General features: G+C 40.0%; 1 protein-coding gene across 3 annotated transcripts in view; it reads left to right on the top strand.

Annotated features, from left to right (window-relative positions):
• nrcama (neuronal cell adhesion molecule a) overlaps window positions 1-18,267 on the top strand; it is a 61,358-nt gene extending 43,091 nt beyond the window's left edge. The window contains exons 4-32 of one of the 3 annotated variants that reach the window (XM_030719722.1): window positions 20-37; window positions 330-435; window positions 586-779; window positions 930-1,052; window positions 1,275-1,445; window positions 3,123-3,234; window positions 3,390-3,574; window positions 3,797-3,928; window positions 4,117-4,260; window positions 4,373-4,484; window positions 4,580-4,746; window positions 4,873-5,020; window positions 5,117-5,241; window positions 5,514-5,543; window positions 6,830-6,931; window positions 7,078-7,275; window positions 7,363-7,433; window positions 7,536-7,761; window positions 7,899-8,014; window positions 8,800-9,007; window positions 9,392-9,514; window positions 9,641-9,817; window positions 10,009-10,041; window positions 10,618-10,683; window positions 12,074-12,196; window positions 12,344-12,499; window positions 13,584-13,715; window positions 13,807-13,885; window positions 15,409-18,267. In XM_030719722.1, the coding sequence (XP_030575582.1) occupies window positions 20-37; window positions 330-435; window positions 586-779; window positions 930-1,052; window positions 1,275-1,445; window positions 3,123-3,234; window positions 3,390-3,574; window positions 3,797-3,928; window positions 4,117-4,260; window positions 4,373-4,484; window positions 4,580-4,746; window positions 4,873-5,020; window positions 5,117-5,241; window positions 5,514-5,543; window positions 6,830-6,931; window positions 7,078-7,275; window positions 7,363-7,433; window positions 7,536-7,761; window positions 7,899-8,014; window positions 8,800-9,007; window positions 9,392-9,514; window positions 9,641-9,817; window positions 10,009-10,041; window positions 10,618-10,683; window positions 12,074-12,196; window positions 12,344-12,499; window positions 13,584-13,715; window positions 13,807-13,885; window positions 15,409-15,643 (3,812 nt within the window). In that variant the 3' untranslated portion in view covers window positions 15,644-18,267. The remainder of the gene's footprint in view (window positions 1-19; window positions 38-329; window positions 436-585; window positions 780-929; window positions 1,053-1,274; window positions 1,446-3,122; window positions 3,235-3,389; window positions 3,575-3,796; window positions 3,929-4,116; window positions 4,261-4,372; window positions 4,485-4,579; window positions 4,747-4,872; window positions 5,021-5,116; window positions 5,242-5,513; window positions 5,544-6,829; window positions 6,932-7,077; window positions 7,276-7,362; window positions 7,434-7,535; window positions 7,762-7,898; window positions 8,015-8,799; window positions 9,008-9,391; window positions 9,515-9,640; window positions 9,818-10,008; window positions 10,042-10,617; window positions 10,684-12,073; window positions 12,197-12,343; window positions 12,500-13,583; window positions 13,716-13,806; window positions 13,886-15,408) is intronic. The other 2 variants (XM_030719723.1, XM_030719724.1) reach the window with 2 other exon arrangements.
• The last annotated feature ends 2,292 nt before the right edge of the window (window positions 18,268-20,559 follow it).

The raw sequence follows: 20,559 nt of genomic DNA, 5'->3' as shown, positions 1-20,559 counted from the left end.
TCACGGTGGACAAAAAAAGCTAAAGTACTGGAAGGATGTAAGTTGCCCCAATCGCTGCTGTGGTTTCTAGTGTGGAGTTTTTCTGTTTTGCTGAGTGATGTGCATGCTCTTCTTTCAAACTGTATAAAGTGTCTTGATTAATTTGGAGTGGTGCTTAGTAGATGTGATGGTAAGTTGCAGTGAGTGTTTCAGCTATACGTGACTTGATTGTTGTTGCTTGTTGCATGCTGCTTGCATGTCCTCTGCTTGAACACATTCGACATTATTCAGTACATTCTAGTTTTATTGTGCTGTGTGTCTAAACTAGCCTTCTTTTCATGTTTCTACAGTGCCCCAGCCCCCTACTATAACATTGCAGTCCCCAAAGGATTACATCTTTGATCCGCGCGAGAACATTGTTATCCACTGTGAAGCCAAGGGGAAGCCTCAGCCCAGGTGAGAGAATCCCTGCAATGCCTAATGAATGATTTATTCTAAAATTAGTCATTCAAATTGGCCTGAAAAATAAAATAAATGTGCTATACAGCTACCATTTTCTTCATGCTTCTAAAATAAAGTAATATTTGTTATACTTGTTGGTCCTAGCTTCTCCTGGACAAGAAATGGGACTCACTTTGATGTGGAGAAAGACTCCAAAGTCCTAATGAAGCCCGGTTCAGGAACCCTGGTCATTGATATCAGTGGTGAAAAGGCAGAGGCGTACGAGGGAACTTACCAATGCACAGCTCACAATGAGCACGGCACTGCCGTAACCAATAACATTGTCATCAGGCAGTCAAGTAAGTCTGCTCACTGTGTTTAACTGCATAGACCCCCCAAAGGCTTGGGCTTTAAAAGTGAGGACTAGCTGAGTACAAATAAGTATCATCCACTCTGCATTAAGTTCCGGGAAGCTTTCAGTACCTTTGTTTGATGTTTGCAACTCACAGGGTCCCCCTTATGGTCAAAGGAGAGAAATGAGGCCATCATGGTGCAGAAGGGGGTCTCCCTTGTGCTGCAGTGTCGACCCCCTGCTGGGCTGCCACCTCCTGTCATCTTCTGGATGGATAACAGTGAGTCATGTGTACATATTTGCAGATGTACAAGGTGCAAAGAGTAAAGAATTTCACTTTCACAATCAAAAGACTGATCACAATATAAATCCTTCTGCCCCTTTTTTACCCATCTAATTTCTGAATGAAAGAAAGTCGGTAAAACAATTTCCTGAACCAGTAGAAGCTTTTTACAATGATACATTGCTTTTTGTTTTCACTCTCTCGCTCCCTGTCTCACAGATTTTCAGAAGCTGCCACTGGATAAACGAGTGTCCCAGGCCCTGAATGGAGACTTGTACTTTTCCAATGTTTTCCCAGAAGACACTAGAAGTGACTACATTTGTTACGCTCGCTTTCCGCATACACAAACCATCCAGCAGAAGCAGCCAATTTCAGTCACGGTGCTGGACAGTAAGTCAAAACTGGTTGATATCAGTTTAAATATAAGCAACTGATCAGTAATCACTGTAAGTCAAAAGCTTAAGTATAAACTGGTCTCGAACTTTTCCACTGTGATGCCAAGCTTATGTCAGCTCAGCATAGATTTCCTTATATGGTCACCTGAGATGAGAAGGCGGGGCTTACAAGCACTAGGCTCTCTTTGTGAAAATCAGGTGAGGGGCATTCAATCAGAAGAGAGCAGACTTTTAAAGAATCAGGGACTAAAAAGTCTAGTTTCAAAGAGAGGAGGAACTGAAAGGGTGCATTAAGGGTTAGATAAAGATTAGGATTTTTTTTTTCCATCTGCAGATCATACAAAGCCACTCTAGTGAAATTCTAAAAGATATGGAGCTAGAAATAAGCATGAATGGTCCAGTTTAAACTTGCACAAATAATTTCCAGTATTTCTCATTTTAAAACTTTCAGTTTGTATTTTAAACAGAATCAAAAGTTCATATTTGTTAGTGTTGTTTTTGTTCCTTACTTTGCTCGTGCAGCTCTGTCTTAGATGAATGTTAATTTTTATTTTTCTTCCCTGAGCTTCATAAAGGGCTTTGATTTTACAATGGACATATCTCAGTGTTACAGTGATAAAACTGTATCACTTATTATACACATTTGTATAGTGTATAATAATGCACCAAGTGTCTCCACATTTTTCCAACACCACGCTAATAATGTATAATCAAAATGTTTTTTTTCTTTCTCAGTTATGGCTTTGGGTGATACACATGCTTTGCTTTACAGTGTAAACTAGGAAATACATATGTATTTCCTAGTTTTGCATGTTTATGATTTTCTGTTATATTACAGTGGAAACAATGAATGAGACTCTGGCCGCTTTATACAATATCACTGATTTCCATAGTGGTGAGTGCTACTGGTTTATACCCATTCAGCCTCCTTCAGTGTGAACCCAGCCCTGTTTTTACTGCCCTGCATAACCATATCTGACATACACACTCACTCACCTTTAACTTGGCCCCAATTCCCTTCTCTGGAATTAACACATCCCCTTCCCAGATTTCTCCTATTTCATTCTTATGCAGATTAAAGCTATGAGGACAGAGAGTGTCAGACAATCATGTAATTCTGGTTAATACAAACAAATAACTGCAGATGACAGATTGTAGCCTTTAGGTAATTATCTAAGACTGTTACAAATGAATGGACATTATTATTTTAACAGGGCATTGTTCTACAACTTCTCAAAGTCAAAATGATCATATTCTGACCTTTTCTGCAAATTCTGGTAGTTTGGTGTTTGAACCCTGCATCAAAACATGCTAAAGTAATCCCCCTATCACTGTGCTCATGACCGAGGCACTGGGCTTACTGGAGCTGGACCAGCTGTGCATTTATATGCGTGGGTTGTTTCACTGAAACAAATGGTCAGGTTTGTGTCTCAAAGACAAAAAAACAAAACAAAACCAGACAACTTTCTTTTACATCGTGCTGAGCCATCTCTCACTCATTATCCCTTCTGTCCACAAATTGTTTTTCATCAACACTACATTTGGCTCTTCATTTGCCCTTTGAGAATGTAAATACCCCCTGAGGTTTCTGTTCTTTTTGGTAGGAAGAGCAACCTTAAAGTGCAATGTTGTGGTCTGGTGCTGATGTGGTCTTGTGCTCTGACCTGTTCAGGCAGCCCAGAGGGGGAGCGTCGTCCTGGTTTTATGTTGCCTCTTGGCACCACCAGCACAAAAATGGTTCTGAAAGGGGAGACTCTGGAGCTAGAATGCATCGCTGAGGGCCTGTAAGTTGACATATGCAGTAACTAGTTTAAGGGTTTATGTTATGCTAATGAATGTTGTCAGAAAGAGGAGAAAAAATATCACATTGGAAGTGTTTCTTTTCTGTAATTTACAACAATATTCTCAACTCAAATGAAACTCTTTTCTTCTGTGATAGGCCCACTCCGGATATCTCCTGGCAGAAAGATGGAGGTGAGCTGCCAAGCAACAGAATGTCCTACCACAACTTCAAGAAAACACTAAAGATTTCTGATGTGAGTGAAGATGATGGTGGCAACTACCGCTGCACAGCCACAAACAACATGGGCACTGTGCACCACATCATCAAGGTTACTGTCAAAGGTAGGCTTATCAGCTCAAGTATTTTACTGATGCGTTCCTCGTCATTGTACAGTATTACCATATTTTATTCTTCACTTTGAACCCCAGTTTTTATTCATAAAATGTATTTTAATTTATTTGCTCTTATATTAAGTAAGTAAGTAAGTTCCTTAGCTCTCACTAAGGAAAGATTTATTCTGTCAAGAATCACTGAGTATCTTCAGTCTTGTTCATTATCCCCAGCGGCTCCTTTCTGGGTCAGCGTTCCCAGGAACCTGATCCTCGCCCCTAATGAAACTGGCATGTTGACTTGTCGAGTCAATGGAGAACCCAAACCAAGGATTGACTGGTTTGTTAATGGAGTTCCTATAGAGAGTAAGTAAAATCAGACCAGGCTTCCTACTAAAGCAAACAAAAGAGTAAACTTGCTTAGTTGGGAGCTGAATTCCAAGTTCCAACTCATTTTTGTGTAAAGATGATGATATAGACATAATAGTAAGAAGATAGAGAGTTGTTTTTATCTGCCATTTAAACAGCATTTTCTTTCTCTGGCCCTGTGCTAGACACTCCTGAGGATCCCAGTCGTAAGGTGGAAGACGACACTGTGATTCTCAGCAACGTGCAGTCAGGGTCCAGCGCTGTCTACCAGTGCAATGCTTCCAATGAATTTGGCTACCTCTTGGCGAATGCTTTTGTCAGTGTTCTTGGTGAGTTAAAACATATTTAATTCATATTAGGACTGCGTCATAGAAATCTTTAATTAGAAGCACTCTGGAAAATTACCAGGTTTACCAAGCATCTTCGCTTTTTCCTTTAAAGCTGAACCACCAAGGGTGCTCACTCCACCCAACCAAGTGTACCAGGTCATCACAAACAACCCTGCATTACTTCACTGTGCTTCCTTTGGCTCACCAATACCAACCATCACATGGTAAGACTCTAGTTAGCTCATTTTGAAATATTCGATTTCAAAGCTAAGATACACTACACTTAACTCGAGCTGCCTCGGTTGCTATTTCTATACAGGTTCAAAGACAGTCAGATCAGCATTAGGAATGCTGATCCATATGTGATCCATGAGAATGGTACACTGGAAATTAATGTAGCCCAGCCACTAAATAGTGGAAAATACACCTGCATTGCTGGTAACAACCTTGGGATCAAGGAGAACCATGTCTTCCTGGAGGTTAAAGGTCAGTATAGTCTAATCACAACTCATATAGTGACATCTTTTTCATCAGTTCACAGTAGATCAGCCATTAAGTCATCAGGCTGTTACCTAATGGCTACCAGAGTGGTTTATAATTTCCATCTTGCAGAGCCCACTCGTATCCTGAAGCAGCCAGAGTACAAGGTGGTGCAGAGAGGAATGAGCGCTGTGTTCGAGTGTAAAGTCAAACACGACCCTTCCCTCATTCCCACCATGACCTGGCTCAAAGACAAAGGAGAGCTGCCTGATGATGAGAGGTACAGCCCACCTTGAGATTGCACTTACTTTGTTCACATTCTAGAAATGCATGGTGTTATTTAGTATAAAAATGTATTTCTTCGTAATACTTTCAGGTTTGAGGTGGATGCTGACAGTCTGACCATCAAAGACGTGACTGATGAGGATGAAGGCACTTACACTTGCATCATGAACACTACCCTCGATCAGGACTCTGCCAGTGCCATGCTGACTGTCGTCGGTACATTCCCACCTTTATGTATTAATGTATTTATCATTTATCTCTAACACAGACCCAGATTCTTTTTCTCTTCTGTCCTGCTTCTGTTGTTTGTTTTTTTTTCCCAATTGTAAGCCCTTTTTGTCCCTTAAGTCCACTGAAAGTAGTTTTTACTCCTCAAGCTTTAATTACCTTCCTAAAATCACATTACCATGGAGATCTTTTTGCTGTTTCTTAAATGTCTGTCCCTAACTTCTAACTTCTTGAACTTTGCTCCTGCTTTTCGCTGTCAGAGGCAACTCCTACTCCTGCAGTTGTCTACGGTAAACAATGTCCACAGTGTTGCATTTTGTAGCTTCCATTATTTTCACTCGTGTGTATCATTTGGATACTTCCATAAGTACTTTCATGTTGTACACTACTTATGTGCAAACTATTACAATTTTGACAGGCTACTGTTGTCTCAAATCAAACATACAAGCACTTACTGAAAGTTGTCTTTGCAACTTTCACCTGCTGTTGACACACTAGCTACTGCATTTTGTGAACTTTTGCAAATTGTAGTACGTTTAACAATATGGAGGACATAATTTTAACACACATAAATATTAAATTCTTATGACCTGTCAAGGTAATATAAGGTTTTACCTGCAACACCTGAAAAAAAATCTGTCGCTGTTAGCTAGCCAGCTAGCACTAGTGATGGGTTATCTTTTCCATTATTCCACGATAATATCCAAATTGTTGCTGAACTACTACAGAAATAAAGAAAACTATAGAATAAAGAAATTTGCCAAAAGAAAATAAGTTTGCAGGGGTACACCGCAGCAGCTGGTACTTGTAAGAATCATTCTGTAGCGTCTGTAACAGGAAAAAAAAATTAAATGGTTCCCTTCAAAGCTGTGTTTACACTCGCTTTCACAAGATGATACACAGCAGAAACAATTATAAAAAATAGCATTAAACAGACCAAACTTTTTGCCAGTGATGTAGACTAGAGCTTTTGGCTGTTTGACTGTGGCTGACCCACAAACTTTTGACTGTTATGAGTACAACATCCACTACTAATAGAACACTGCATGTAGCTGTGTTTAGTATGAACTCACTTAAGCACTCAAACTAGCAAGTGCAGGTGTGGAAGTGCATGATTTGAGACACAGTATCAGTTCTGATTACGTCAGTTTGTCTTATTACACTTATTTATGTGACTTTATTACATCCTAGCATACTTGTATAGAATGCATGTTAGAATTTTAAAGGTTTTACTTCACTGTTGATCATTAGTACATTTCCACATCAGTGGTGCGCCCACGCAAGTGTTTTCAATTTTAGACCTCTCCTCAGGACTGCGTGGGTGTATGCAGGCTATGTTGATTGACAATCATGTTTTTTTTTTTTTAAAATAAGAAAAACACAGTTTAATGATATAATCCTGCCAACAAAGACCAGTGTTAACCTCAAGAGCTACCCTTCAAAATACCCACTGTACATTTAATTTATTGTTTTGTTTTTATTTGTGGAAAGGTATTGGGTAGGTGTCAAATTGTATATGGAAACAGAAGTAAACAGGTACCTTTCTGCGGTCCTAAATTTCTCACTCTGTTTGCAGAGAAACCCGACCCTCCGACTGACCTGGAACTGACAGACCAAACAGAGAGGAGCGTCCAGCTCACCTGGACCCCAGGAGATGAAAACAACAGTCCTATAGAGAGTATGAAATTCTGTGTTGGAGTAGATTGTTTAAACTATACTGCTACCAAGCCTGATTTAACCCACAGTAACTGTGAGCAGTAAAATATATATATATGTTTCTACTGTTAATCACAATCTTGAATCTGAATCTTTTATCTTCTCCAGAATTTGTGATCCAATACGAGGATCTTCTCCACCAGCCAGGAGTTTGGACCAACCTGACAGAGGTTCCTGGCTCTAGCACCACAGCACAGCTGCACCTCTCTCCTTATGTGTATTACTCGTTCAGAGTGGTGGCTAAGAATCAGGTTGGCTATAGTGAGCCAAGCCAGTCCTCACGTCAATATAGGACCAACCCTGCAGGTAAAAGTCACCAAAAAATAGAAAAATGTTAATTATGTTAACATGAAAATATTTTCAGACTGAACCAGGATTCTTTGGTTTTCCCAGCTCCAGATGAAAATCCGTCGGGTGTACAGGGAGTAGGGACAGACCCAGGCAACTTGGTCGTCTCTTGGACAGTAAGATGGCTTTAATTAGATTTCAGGTCCCTTTGACTGTTAGCCTAAGTGTATTGTATGGATGGACTATACTAATACTAATTCAAATTGCTCTCTGTGTAGCCACTGACAGGATTCCAGTCTAATGGGCCAGGTCTGGAGTATAAAGTGCAGTGGAGACAGAAGGATGTAGAAAAGGAGTGGTCAGCACACAATGTGGCCAATATATCTCAATGGGTTGTGTCTGGAACTCCAACCTATGTGCCCTATGAAATCAAAGTTCAGGCTTTCAACGATTATGGCAGTGGCCCTGAACCTGAAGTGGTGATTGGGTACTCTGGAGAAGACTGTAAGTGAATTTTGTTTAAATAATTTTTTTATGTCTTAAATCACAGCTATATTTACTACTACAAGACCATGATCCACCACTGCAGTGTTTTCAAACTGCTTCAACTTAATTAACATTTCATTTTTTCTGTTTTGCAGTGCCATTGTCTGCTCCAGAGAGTGTGCAGGTCATGGTTCATAACAGCACACTGGCAGAAGTACACTGGGAGCCCGTATCAACCCCTTCAGTCAGAGGAAAACTACAGGGATACAAGGTATTGTTTGAGAAATGGTTACTTATCCAACATTAATGTTCCCCCTCAACAAAGATATGTCAAAGTAAATGCTCGAAGCCTATGACATTAACATCAACTGTGAATACAACCAACACTAAGGTCATACAATAACAGGTTGAAAATTGTCCTTCTTCAGTTGTTAGGTCCCCTTTTGCCTTCAGAACGGCCTTAATTCTTTGTGTCATAGATTCAACAAGGTGTTGAAAACATTCCTGAGAGACTTTGGTCCATACTGATATGACTGCTGCCCATTTGTCAGCTGCACATCCAGTATGCCAAGCCACACCATTGCACCACCACCAGCCTGAACCATTAATACAGGGCAGGATGGATCCATGCTTTCATGTTGTTTACGCCAAATTGTGACCCTACCATCTGAATGTTTCAGCAGAACTCGAGCCTCATCAGACCAGGCAACATTTTTCCGATCTTCTGTTGCTGTTGATGCTCTGTTTGAACTTCAGCAGGTCGTCTTGACTAATGGCACTAAGTTGCTGCCATGTGATTGGCTGCTTATATATTTGGATTATTGAGCAGTTGAACAGGTGTATCTAACAAACTGGCTCGTGAGTGTAAATCTAAGTGAGTGTAGCATAGGAAGTAGTAAAAAAACAAGTTAGAGGACTTTAAAGGAGATCCAAAAAGCTTTTCTCTGATTTCTTTAATGATTGTCACTCTGCTAAACCACTTGTTTTGATGTGGAACCTGGTTGTAACACAGCAACGAATCAGACAAAACTTTAACTCTTGGTCTGTTTACTCCAGGTATATTATAGCCGTCAGCGTGGTTTGCATGAGACAGAAGAGGAGACTGATCAGGAGGAGCAAGTTTTGACTTTCAGTGGGAACCGAAGTGAGGGGCGCTTGCCAGGCCTCCAACCTTACAGTGTCTACAATCTCTTTATCAAAGTCCTTAATAACAAAGGAGAAGGGCCTCCTAGCCCCAGCAAGACATTTGAGACACCTGAGGGAGGTGTGTATGGCTTCAGGTCTGCACGCATATCCAAAGCATCAAGAATAAAAAAAACTTGTACTGCAATAGTATGTCAAGTTTTAAATTGACTACAGTTTGAATGTTGCTATACTACAAAATCTTAAATGCACATACAGTATTAATACTAGTAGTTATATTTTACCTGCTGCTACTAGCACCAATGGCTCTGAGGTGATGAGCTACCAAACACAAGGCTACACACAGGCAGCAACCTACAATATTAAAGCCCTAACAGTCACACAGACCCATGTACTTCTCCATAGCCACTATCGTATGCTCTTAAAATACAAAACATTTCATGCTGAAGCCCACAAATGGTCGTGTAACCAGCAGACCCTGAGTTAATTCTGCTTTTGTTTTCAGTCCCAGGGCCTCCTTCTTTTCTGAATGTAATCAACCCTGGTTTGGAGTCTCTCACTGTGGAATGGGGCCCACCGATTAACAACAATGGCCGCCTCACTGGATACACTCTGAAATACCAACCAGGTAGACTTTGCAGTACCCTGGCAGCTTTGAGTATTGCCATTTGTGCTTTACTCACCTCAACCCTTTTCCTTTCAACTTTCATCCTGGCATTTTTCAAACCCTGACCGTTTCTCACTGTCTCAACAGTCAACAATACCAGCGAACTGGGACCAGTCCAGGTCATGACCTTTCTAGCCAACGAGACCACCATTACATTGAGCAACCTGAACTCCAGCATGCTCTACAAGTTTTACTTAAGCGCGAAGACAAACAAGGGCTCTGGCCCCATCATCACAGAAGAGGCTCTCACAGTCATGGATACAAGTGAGTCCTCTATAGATGAACTTGAAGTTTAAGCACGTAGCTTAAGTGCAACAAATTAAAACTCAATAGGAAGAAAACATTTTTAAATCAGTTTAAAAGTGGCCACAGAGCCGTGACAGATATTAGGAATTCCTGTCAAAATGGCAACCCTGAGGAGGCTCTGTCTCTTTCTCTTTCTCTTCTCCTTGAAGCTCGTACTCGGCCCACTGTAGAGGCGGGCAAAGGTAACCCATGTTTGCCACTGGAAGTATCTGCATGCTAATTAGATTATTAGACATGAGAAACAAGAACAGCCCTAGCATAGATTTCACATTTATCGTACTTTTCCCTGCATGTTAAGATAGTCCAACAACTACAAGAAACCATGCCTGTGTCCTATTCTGTAAGAATAGGGCATATTTACTGTAACATGGTGCGAATTATGGGATTTTGTTTCTTTTTGTTGTAAAACTTGCTTTTTCTTTTGTCTTTTTGTACGCCCCTTCTTTAAATGAACATGGTTTCATTAGAATCGTTTTGCATGATGCTCGTGAGTGAATGTGTTGAATTCCAGTGCTAACCTTTACGCTGTAAACTTGCTGTGCTTATAAATGAAGTAGAAATTTATTTGAAGCAGATATGCATGCTGCAGAGTTGCTCATTTTCCTTTGTGTAGATACAGTGTTGGATCAGGTGCTTAGTTTAGCTCTCACGATTCCGAAGTGTTGCCACTTGTTTTAACTCTCCGTGTCAGTACTGTATGTGGTCTGCTGTGATGAGTATGTATGTATGTTGTCTCACTCTTTTCCGTGTTCTTTCAGGCCCCACAGAGCCCCCTCACCCAACTTCCCCCGTCACTCAGTCTCTGACTTCCCCGTTTCACAAGGGTACAAGCACTCCCTGTGTCCCTTACTCCTTCCCTTAGTATCTCCCCATAAACTCAGCGCTGCAGAAATGCTCCATCTCAGTAGTTTCAGCTTAGCACCAAAGACAGGAAACGATGATCAATATTCTCAGGATCTGACTTCACTCAGATGTGATTTAATGACAGTAATTATTCGTAAGTATTTGTGCAATGATACAATTTTTCTAATTTTGCCTCTTCACACCATCGCAGTGGATTTTAGATGAAACAGTCAAGGTGTGATTGAAGTGCAGACTTTCAGCTAGAATTTAAGGGATTTAATAAAAGTATTATATTAACTGTTTAGGAATTATAGCCATTTTTATACATAGTCCCTCATTTTCAGAGGCTCAAAATTAATTAGAGAAGATGATTTTAAATATGAGCATTGTTTTAATGCTTAGTGATGAAAATCCTTTGCTGTCAATGACTGCCTGAAGTCTAGAATCCTTGGACATCACTGAAAGCTGTGCCTACTCCCTCGAGATGCTCTGCCAGGCCTTTACTGCAGCCGCCTTCAGTCGCTGCTTGTTTGTGGGTCTCTCTGCAATCCGATTTGTCTTCAGTAACTGAAACACATGCTCTGCTGGGGTTGAGATCAGGTGACTGACTTAGTCATTGAATATCACATTTCTTTACTTTGATAAACTCTTGGGTTGCTAGTGCAGTATCTCTCTGAGAGCTGTTTTGGGTTTTCAGCGTAACGATGGCTGTAATGGCTGTAATTCTTAAAGCCCTCAAACTGAAGCTGAAAGTCTGCACTTTAATCACATCTTGACTGTTTGATTTAAAATCCACTGTGGTGGTGTACAGAGGCAAAACTGCAAGAAATAAGTCATTGTCCAGATATTTCTAGACCTAAATGTATCATCTATTGTTTATGATAAAAGCTCAGAAAACATTGATAGTAATATTGATTCCACCTGATTTGTGGTTTATTGAGATGGACATTTTTGTAGCAGCTAACCTGACCTGTTTGATAATGTAGCTGAAGTTAATAACTGCAAGACAGTGACATTGTTTTTGTAATTCTTCTCTTGATTTTATTGCTGCTAAAACTACAGTAATTTGCAAACGTATAACTTTTAAGTTTCCAGGAATAAATGTTCAATTTACATATCAAATCAAAATGTAATTACAAGGCCCCTGTGTAGTCCACCTCACCAGTTTTAATATACACACACTGGCATATTGTCCTGGCGATGTGTTAGGCATAGATGTGGACACTGATATACTTTGACTGCCCAGTATTTTTAAGTTTTATTCCAGATTACTGTAATTTAATAAGCTGAATATGTAGGTGACTTTTTAAAATGTGTATTTTTTGTGTTTAGATTCAGAAAAAAACATTTTTTTCTCTCTTTTGTGCCCAGCGCCTCCTGTAGGCCGTGCTTTTGGCACAGTTAACACTTCAGTATCAGAGGACAGTGCAGTGATCAGTTGGGAATACTTTGGACACCATAAGAATGTATATGTGGAGTATATTGTTGAGAACAGTAAGGCTTTCTCTTGTATTTCACAGCATCAGTGCATGTCTTGGCTGTCTACAACTGAATACATCTGATTCGTGTTTAATTTTCAAAATTAAATATTTATCCCAAAAGCTTTCTGAATCTAATTTCTCTCCACTGCACCGATTCCAGGTAATGAGGAGTGGAAAAAGGAGTTTGCAAATGGTTCACACTCACATACGATAAAAGGTTTAAAGCCGGGAACTTCCTATAGGGTGAGAGTGATAGCTAAAGGTGCAGCTGACCCGACAGTCCACAGCACAGACGAAATGTTGGTAACAGTGCCAGGTGAGGCAGCATGCCTCAACATAGATGGAGTTATTTTTTCTTTGCCTGCTTCATCTTTTTTTTTTTTGTCAGCACTGATTCATCATCAGATTTAGAGTGTTTCACTCAGACATGGATGTACGGTAGTTAGCGTACAAGCATGTCAGGAGTTGCCATCAGTAGCCGCTGGTTTGATGCATGTCATTTAAAGTCATCACTGCAAGGCTCACCGTTTACTGTTGTAACTCTGAATTTTGTTGTGTTTTCAGTTCCTAAAAGCATCAGGATCAGAACTGCTAAAATCAAAAATAAACAAAGACAGAAACACATGACTCAGTAAATAAAATAATATGCCAATGAGTGACACCCCCCCCCAGTTTCGTTCCCACCTTTCAGGCATCTTAGCATCTTCATCTGGCAAATGAGTGATTATTCATCTTAACTAGCACCTCACTTCTCCTGCAATCTTCACCAACGTGAAAAATTACGCCCCCACATAACACTTTGAACAATGCCGCCCTCCCACCCCCAGTTTGTTTACTAAAGCAAAAATGTAATTGAAAACCAGAAATAGTTGAGTCTGGGTAAATAAACAGGAAAATGGAAAGGTATGTAATAAATTAATACAATCAAATGCATTTGAGCAGAAGATTAATGGAAAAGTACATACAGAAGTAAACACACTTATTATACTACACAGTATCTCTGTCAGATACGATCACATTGCCTGACAACCACCTAACAATGGGCAAAAATCAAAGACCAAGCAGTACAGTAGCATGGGCATGTACTAGTTTTATAACTTTAGTAATGTTGGTATTTATTTTGTTGTGTTATCTTTCATGCATTAAAGACCACAATAATTGATTTAAAGTCATTTTTTAATTATTTTTTTTTAAATATTGGCTGTTTTGGTCCTCCGTATAAATCATCATTGCTTATTAACCCATTTCACAGTTCCATCATGTGTTTACAGCTTCTGATAATCTCAGTGTTGCTCAGCATAAGAGGAGTGTTTGACTGTTTTAGGAGCCTAGTTATAAATTATAGCACTTATGTTTACTTTTGTACTTCTCCTCTCTCCTTTCTGTCTTTCTTTGTGCAGCTGTAGCCAGCCGGCAGGTAGACATTGCTACCCAGGGCTGGTTTATTGGACTGATGTGTGCCATCGCTCTCCTCATCTTGGTGCTTCTCATAGTGTGTTTCATCAAGAGAAACAAGGGTGGCAAGTATCCAGGTAAACCACACATTATCTGTGTACATTTATGAGTCCAAGCCTGCTGGCAGGGACAAGTGCAAATTTTAATAAAATACTGTGAAACTGACAGTGAAAGAGAAAGAAGACGCTCACCAAGACCCAGAGATCCAGCCTATGAAGGAGGATGATGGGACATTTGGAGAGTACAGGTGAGAGATGTTCTTCAGTCAGAAAATCATGCTTAAAATAGACCAGAGCAGAGAGCAGTGTATATGAGAGTTCCCTTTTTACTCATCCATTTGTGTCCTGACTGGGCTGTTTGTATATGTAGAACATTTTACCAGGCTGCAGAAACTCTCCCCCCACCAGACTCCATTACCAAACACTCCACAGAGGCAAGGCGAAATCCAAACTACTCTGTTTTGACTCTTACATTGACCAACTTACCTGCACATTGCCCATTTAATATTAAAAAGAAAAAGCTTTTTACATTATAGTATGTCAATTTTAACAAGTTATTTCATTTCTGACCACTTCAATTGTATACTAACTGCTCCTGAAAGAAGCGAGAAAGGACTTGCCATTAATAGTTCTAGTTTTTTTCATCACGTTTACCTTCTAGAATGATCAAATGGAGGATCTGATCTTCAAGGCTTTGCAGGAATTTAGTTGCATGGTGTATTTTTTTCGGCTTTTAATGTGGTTGTCATTGTGCTATCAGCGTCTTTGCATGCATGCCTCGTCTAGCAAAACCGAATGTGCTGTCTGTGACTAAAAAAAGCACATAAAGAAATAGACACTCACTGTGGCTCATGAATTGTTTTTCATATGTCCTTCCACTTTTATCTTTCTGTTTTGTTTTGTTTTTTGGGTGGGGGGGGTTTAGGTCGATGGAGAGGTAAGACGAGATGCGGTAAAAGCAGCATGCAATTCATGCAACCTATAAAACCTCAAGTTTCTGACTAAAGAGAAAGTAAAGGCTGAGACTACTGTGTCATGATGCTCATTATAGTACCAGCATTAACACTACAAATTTAACATTTAATATTTTTCTGCTTTAACTGCCTCTAGCTTCCTTTGTTTTATTGTTTTAATAACAATAATGATAGTAATGTATTTAATATTTTCATTAAGCAATTTAAACTCAAATACACTGGGCTTGTAAACAGTGTTGAAGTACATGTATGACCTTCACTGCAGAGCTGTCATAGTATTGAATAAAACTCAGTGTTTTAATACAGGTGGAGCATAAGAAAATGGTTTAACTGATGCTACCTTTGGAAAAGTCTTTGCATTTTGGATTCCTGCATGTAATGTGAAAGCATATCGACTGAAACTGTTTCAGAAGTTGCATTCGGATGCAGGTACATTGCAAAGGACTGAACAGCACGTATATGCAAACTCCTCTGCACCCAGGCTTAAACCACCGCAGCACTAACACTCTAGATGATACTTAGCTGAGCTGCTCCACTGTACAATTACAGTACCATGAAGTGTGAAGTGTCACTTATCCTATTTTTTGTATTTGTTTGAAGTGAGCCTCAACAAAATGCATACAAAAGGCAGCATAAAGTTGCAACGATATTTTCATCGTGGTAGGGTATACTTGTGCAGTGGAAAAGCCAGACTGCTTATGTGCTTGAAGAGCCTGTCTTCTGTTTAAGGTTTATGAGAAGTGCAGAAGAAGTTGTGCAAACTGCATGAATTGTTATTCTTTCTCTACCCCTTACAGCGACACAGAGGACCACAAGCCGCTGAAGGGTAGTCGGACGCCGTCCAACGGGACGGTGCGGCGTGACGAGAGCGACGACAGTCTGGTGGACTACGGAGAGGGTGGGGACGGGCAGTTCAATGAGGATGGCTCCTTCATTGGCCAGTACAGCGGCAAGAAAGAAAAAGACACACATGAAGGCAACGAGAGCTCGGAGGCCCCGTCGCCCGTCAACGCCATGAACTCATTTGTCTAACAAAGGGCCACGGCCTGGCTGCAACGGTTGCTTCAGCCACTCCTTGTCACCCTGGCAAATGTGACCATCTCTGTGGTGACAGCTGCTAAGGTGACAGTTGTTGTGGACACCTACCTTAACCCCTTGGTGGCTATCATTCTGGTGGCCATGGCTAACTGTCACCGACTGCTGACACGCCCTCATCTCCACACCCGCCAGCCCCAGTCACACTGTGACCTCCTCTCATCAAGACGCACTCAACATGGCAAAGACCGGCTCCACATAACCCGTTACCATTGGAAGAAATGAGGGAAGGAGAGAGCAAAACAATACAGAAAAGCAAAAGGAATGTACCAGAAGGGGTTTTACCACTCAGACTGAGCACGACTCTTTTAGGTGTGTTAGTGCCATTTTATATCCTTTGCAAAATATACTTATGAAATATCAAAATAGATATATTTTATCGAGGTACAGTACATAACCCGCAGGCAGGCAAAAATGCATCCAATCCCATTCATAAACATCTGCATGGAGTAAATCATGATTCTATTAAGCATTTTACCACACTTGTGTCAGTTGTTGCAGAGGTGAGCTGCGTGTTGAAACTGTATACCGTGCACGCCTACAAGCAGCTGGGTATGTCTTTTATTGTTTTTTTCTTCCCCAGTCAGAAAGTGTTAAATGGCGTATGATATATAGTGGAAAAAAAGGCAGCAGTGTGTTTGCAGAGACTGCTGTAAAAATGTGTGACTCAAAGTAGAATCTAGCGTATGTTTTTGAGACAGACGGACCTTTTTGTACATATGTAGAAGAAGAAGTAAGCTATATTTTAAGGTCAGCTATGTCTATTTGCGGTCATTGAAAACCTGGCTAGACATGAGCTAAACTTAGCTTTCAGTCACTTTGTATCACACCAGCCAGCTAGCCAGACCTCCCACACTTAATTGCAGTCGACCTCATATTTTTTCTTTTACGTTCTTTTGCGTTTTCCCAAAGTCTGTGCTTCTTCTTAATGGCCACTAAAGTGGAAGCTTGATTGATTCAGTGACCACTGTGCAGGCCTCTGTTTTATGTGGCTGTGACGTTGTCAGAACTAACTGCTACCCCAGCATCGCTTCCAATAGCATTCCTACCTGCATATCTGCTGTGTCTACCAGCTGCAAATACGTCACATGTAGAGGTTCACTGAGAGTTCACGCAGTAGTGTCTGGATGTTTAGATGTTGGATGATCGAGAAGCTCTCAGCACGGTTTCTAGTGCCTTTGTAGAGAACAGCGACCTGATCCATAGAGTTGCATCCTTCTTCATACACGAGACAGACCAGAGCTCAGAGCAGTTCAAGAAGTCTATAGCTACAATGCATTCAGAATACCACCTAACCTTACCTTAATAACAGCTTTAAAAGCTATGCGAGTGTTCGACACTGCAGAAAAAAAAAAAGTGCTTCAGGATTCAGCTGATAATGAAGTTGTTTGTAGTGGAACATTAAAACTAAGACCATTTTATGAGCTATTGTCGCTAAATATTGTGAGTATGTAGGCTAGTTATAAAAAAAATAGCCTCTTTCATTTTGGAGTCCAGGGTTCCTACACAGTGCTATAAATGGGAATTGATTTGAACAGTTTTGATGTTACACAGTGGCATTTGTTGTGAGGAATCACTTCCACCTATAGATTGTTATGCCCTCGTTGACAATCATATTATCCAGCTACCGTCAGCTCATAGTGTACACAGACCACAAAGCCACACCATCCAGCTAAGAACACTGAATAATAAAATGGCAAATATGTCATGTCTTCATTTCAAACATTCTCCTCCCAACCTGTCGGGAGCACTAAACTGCCAACCTGCTCACCAGGTAACTGCCAGTGGGAGCCAGACTCAACATCTGGTATAGACTTACTGTTACTGGTAGCTCTTAGAAATGAAGCGGTCATAAAAATGATGCTGAATGTGAAAACAGGTGTATCTGTTAATGTGAAAATAGTGCTTGTTTCACTGCAAATGGTAAACACACTGGTGACTTCGGTTTATGCATTCAACCTTACGCTGTATGTCGTCTCAGTCCCAGCGCAGTGACTTTTATATTACTGTAAATGAATGAAGCTTAAGTGCGAATGTCTGGGGTGCATGAGAGTGCGCGTGTGCAGCACGTGCATGCTACCGTGTTATAGCGTGTGTGATGTATACTGTTGCTTTCTTTTTTTTTTCCATTGATACCAGTCTGTAATTCCGATGTGCAGTCTGCTTCCAAGACCTTTTTTTTTCTCAGACAACATTTCCATGTGTTAGGTTTATCATAACTTGCATCAAGTTTTTAGGTTGCAATGTGTCAGCTTTCCACTTGTAGATATTTCTGTTGCATTTTGTAAATACTAGTTTGAATTGAGCGTGTTGAGGTTGGAGGTGAGAGCTTGACCTCGGTCAGTTGTGTGAGATGGGACTATTTACAATTTTCATTCTTTTCATTTGGTGTGAAATTATTTTATATTTTAACCCGTCAGGTGACTTTGCAAATGTTTAACTGATCAGGTATCAAAGGAGATTATTTAACTTGTGACTGAGCTCTTGTGACACCTGTATTGTTTCTGTCTCAGACAGTTCATGCACATTTTCTTTATTTTTTACAAAAAAAAAAAAAAAAAGGCACACGGTTAAATAGGCTATATCATTTCAAACAAATTCATACATCTATTTTGGGACAACACCAGGTGTGTGGATGTAACTTGCTGTCCTAAACTAGACATCAGATGAAAATGACATACCCTTTTAATGAGTGTGCATGCAAAACGAAGACAAAAAACAACTATATTATTTGGGAGCATATGGAAATATGGTCGGCTTGGATTCATAACTGAACTGGCAAATTGGAGTGTGAATACCCCAGAAATGATGTTCTAGTTACTGGTTAACATACAGTAGGATATACCACATATGATATGACACACTATGACATTCTGGTTAATGTTGAAGCTACACGAGAAGCATGAAAGGCTGTCAAAACGGTTTACTCTATAATATTGCAAAATATTTTGTATTTTAAATGAAGTTTAAAAAAATGAAATAAATGTTGGTTTCAGGATTCCAAACAATTGGTTTGTTTTTCTTTGAGATCATGCATATGCAAGCAGAATAACATGAAAACGGTATGTTTGCAGGTGTGTGTGTGTGTGTGTGTGTGTGGCTCCCCCTAGTGTATGATTTGTCTTTTCATCGGCCAATGACACACAGAGATTAACCACTGAAAGTTAATCCTCACAAGATTAACATACATCTGGTGCATCCGCATGTGCGGTGTGTATCCTTTATTCAAGTCTACTGTGACACTGGATTCTATTATATTTGTTGCATGCAGTGTTCAAGAAACAACATGTACATGTATAGTAATCATGTACAGTGCTTAACAAATTTATTAGACCACAGCCCAATATAAGGTTTATGCCATAGCTGGCCTAAAATAACACTATTGGTAATTACCAAATCATTTCCTATGTTTCTGTAATAGTTAATCCACCAATATGTGCAAACACTTTATTTGAAATTATATTTTTAATGCAAAATATCATTATTGTTGTTGTCCACAAATTTCCCATTTTACCAAAGAGCAGAAAAAATAGTAAAGTACATTATTATGGCAAATGGACTAGTTCTTATACAGCACTTTTCTACTCTATGTTAAACACTACATAACATGCCTCATTCAAGTCTTTCTAAGCTCAAGTACTTTCTATCTAACATTCACACTGATGGTTACATCGGAGAGCAACTTGGTGTTCAGTATCTTGCCCAAGTATACTGGAGCAGCCAGGGATTGAACCACTAACCTTTTGATTAGTAAGTGACCTCCTCTACCTCCTGAGCTAGAGCCACCCCGGTTATATAGATGAGGTGATACCCAGCTTTAACTATCCAGGAAGCCAGATGACGCACTTCAATTAGTTAAACTGCAGGAAAGGATGACCTCTAATTTCCTGATTCTAAATTCAGATAAACCTGAAGTTCTTGTACTCTGCCCCACAAATCTTAGAAACATGGTGTCTAACCAGATACTCTGGATGGCATTACCTTGGCCACCAGTAACACTGTGAAAAATCTTGGAGTCCTTTTTGAGCAGGATATGTCCTTCAATGCACATATTAAACAAATATGTAGGATAGAGCACCCCAATAGAGCACTTTACTCTCAGACTGCTGGCTTACTTGTGGCTCCTAAGAGTAGAATGGGAGGCAGAGCCTTCAGCTTTCAGGCTCCTCTTCCAATTTGGATTCGGGAGAGAGACACCCTCTCTATTTTTAAGATTAGGCTTAACATGTTCCTTTTTGATAAAGCTTATAGTTAGGGCTGGATCAGGTGACCCTGGACCATCCCTTAGTTTGCGGCAATAGGCCTAGGCTGCTGGGGTAAGTGTTTCTTTTCATTCACCTCTTTTTACTCTGTTTATAAACCACTCTGTATTTAATCATTAGTTATTATTGATCTCTGTCTCTCTTCCTTCCCACTGTTGCCAAATGCTGCTCATAGGGGGTCGTTTTGACTGTTGGGTTTTCTCTGTATTATTGTAGGGTCTTTAGCTTACAATATAAAGTGGCTTGAGGGGACTGTTTATTATGATTTGGTGCTATTTAAATAAAATTGAATTGAATTATTATTAATTTTTGATTAAGATGTCAAATTACAATTATTTACTTGCATTTCTGAACAGAAGTCCAGTGTGCCAGCTCACATGTGGGAGTAAAAACCTGAATTCAGTTTATTTGACTAATAAATAACAATATCAATGTTAGTTTTTGACAGATCTCTAACATGTGTTTTCTTGCTTTTTACTGTTTTGTACTATAAATGCACACACTACAGTGGACTATTTATTTTGTAAGATAATCTGTTAGCTACCTTTTCATCACAATGACGATCAAATCAGACTGTAGTATTACTTATTT

Source organism: Archocentrus centrarchus, chromosome 23, assembly GCF_007364275.1.
Source record: "Archocentrus centrarchus isolate MPI-CPG fArcCen1 chromosome 23, fArcCen1, whole genome shotgun sequence".
NCBI classification, from domain to species: domain Eukaryota; kingdom Metazoa; phylum Chordata; class Actinopteri; order Cichliformes; family Cichlidae; genus Archocentrus; species Archocentrus centrarchus.
The sequence above is the reverse complement of the archived record's forward strand: the minus strand, read 5'-3'. Positions and strand labels throughout refer to the sequence as shown.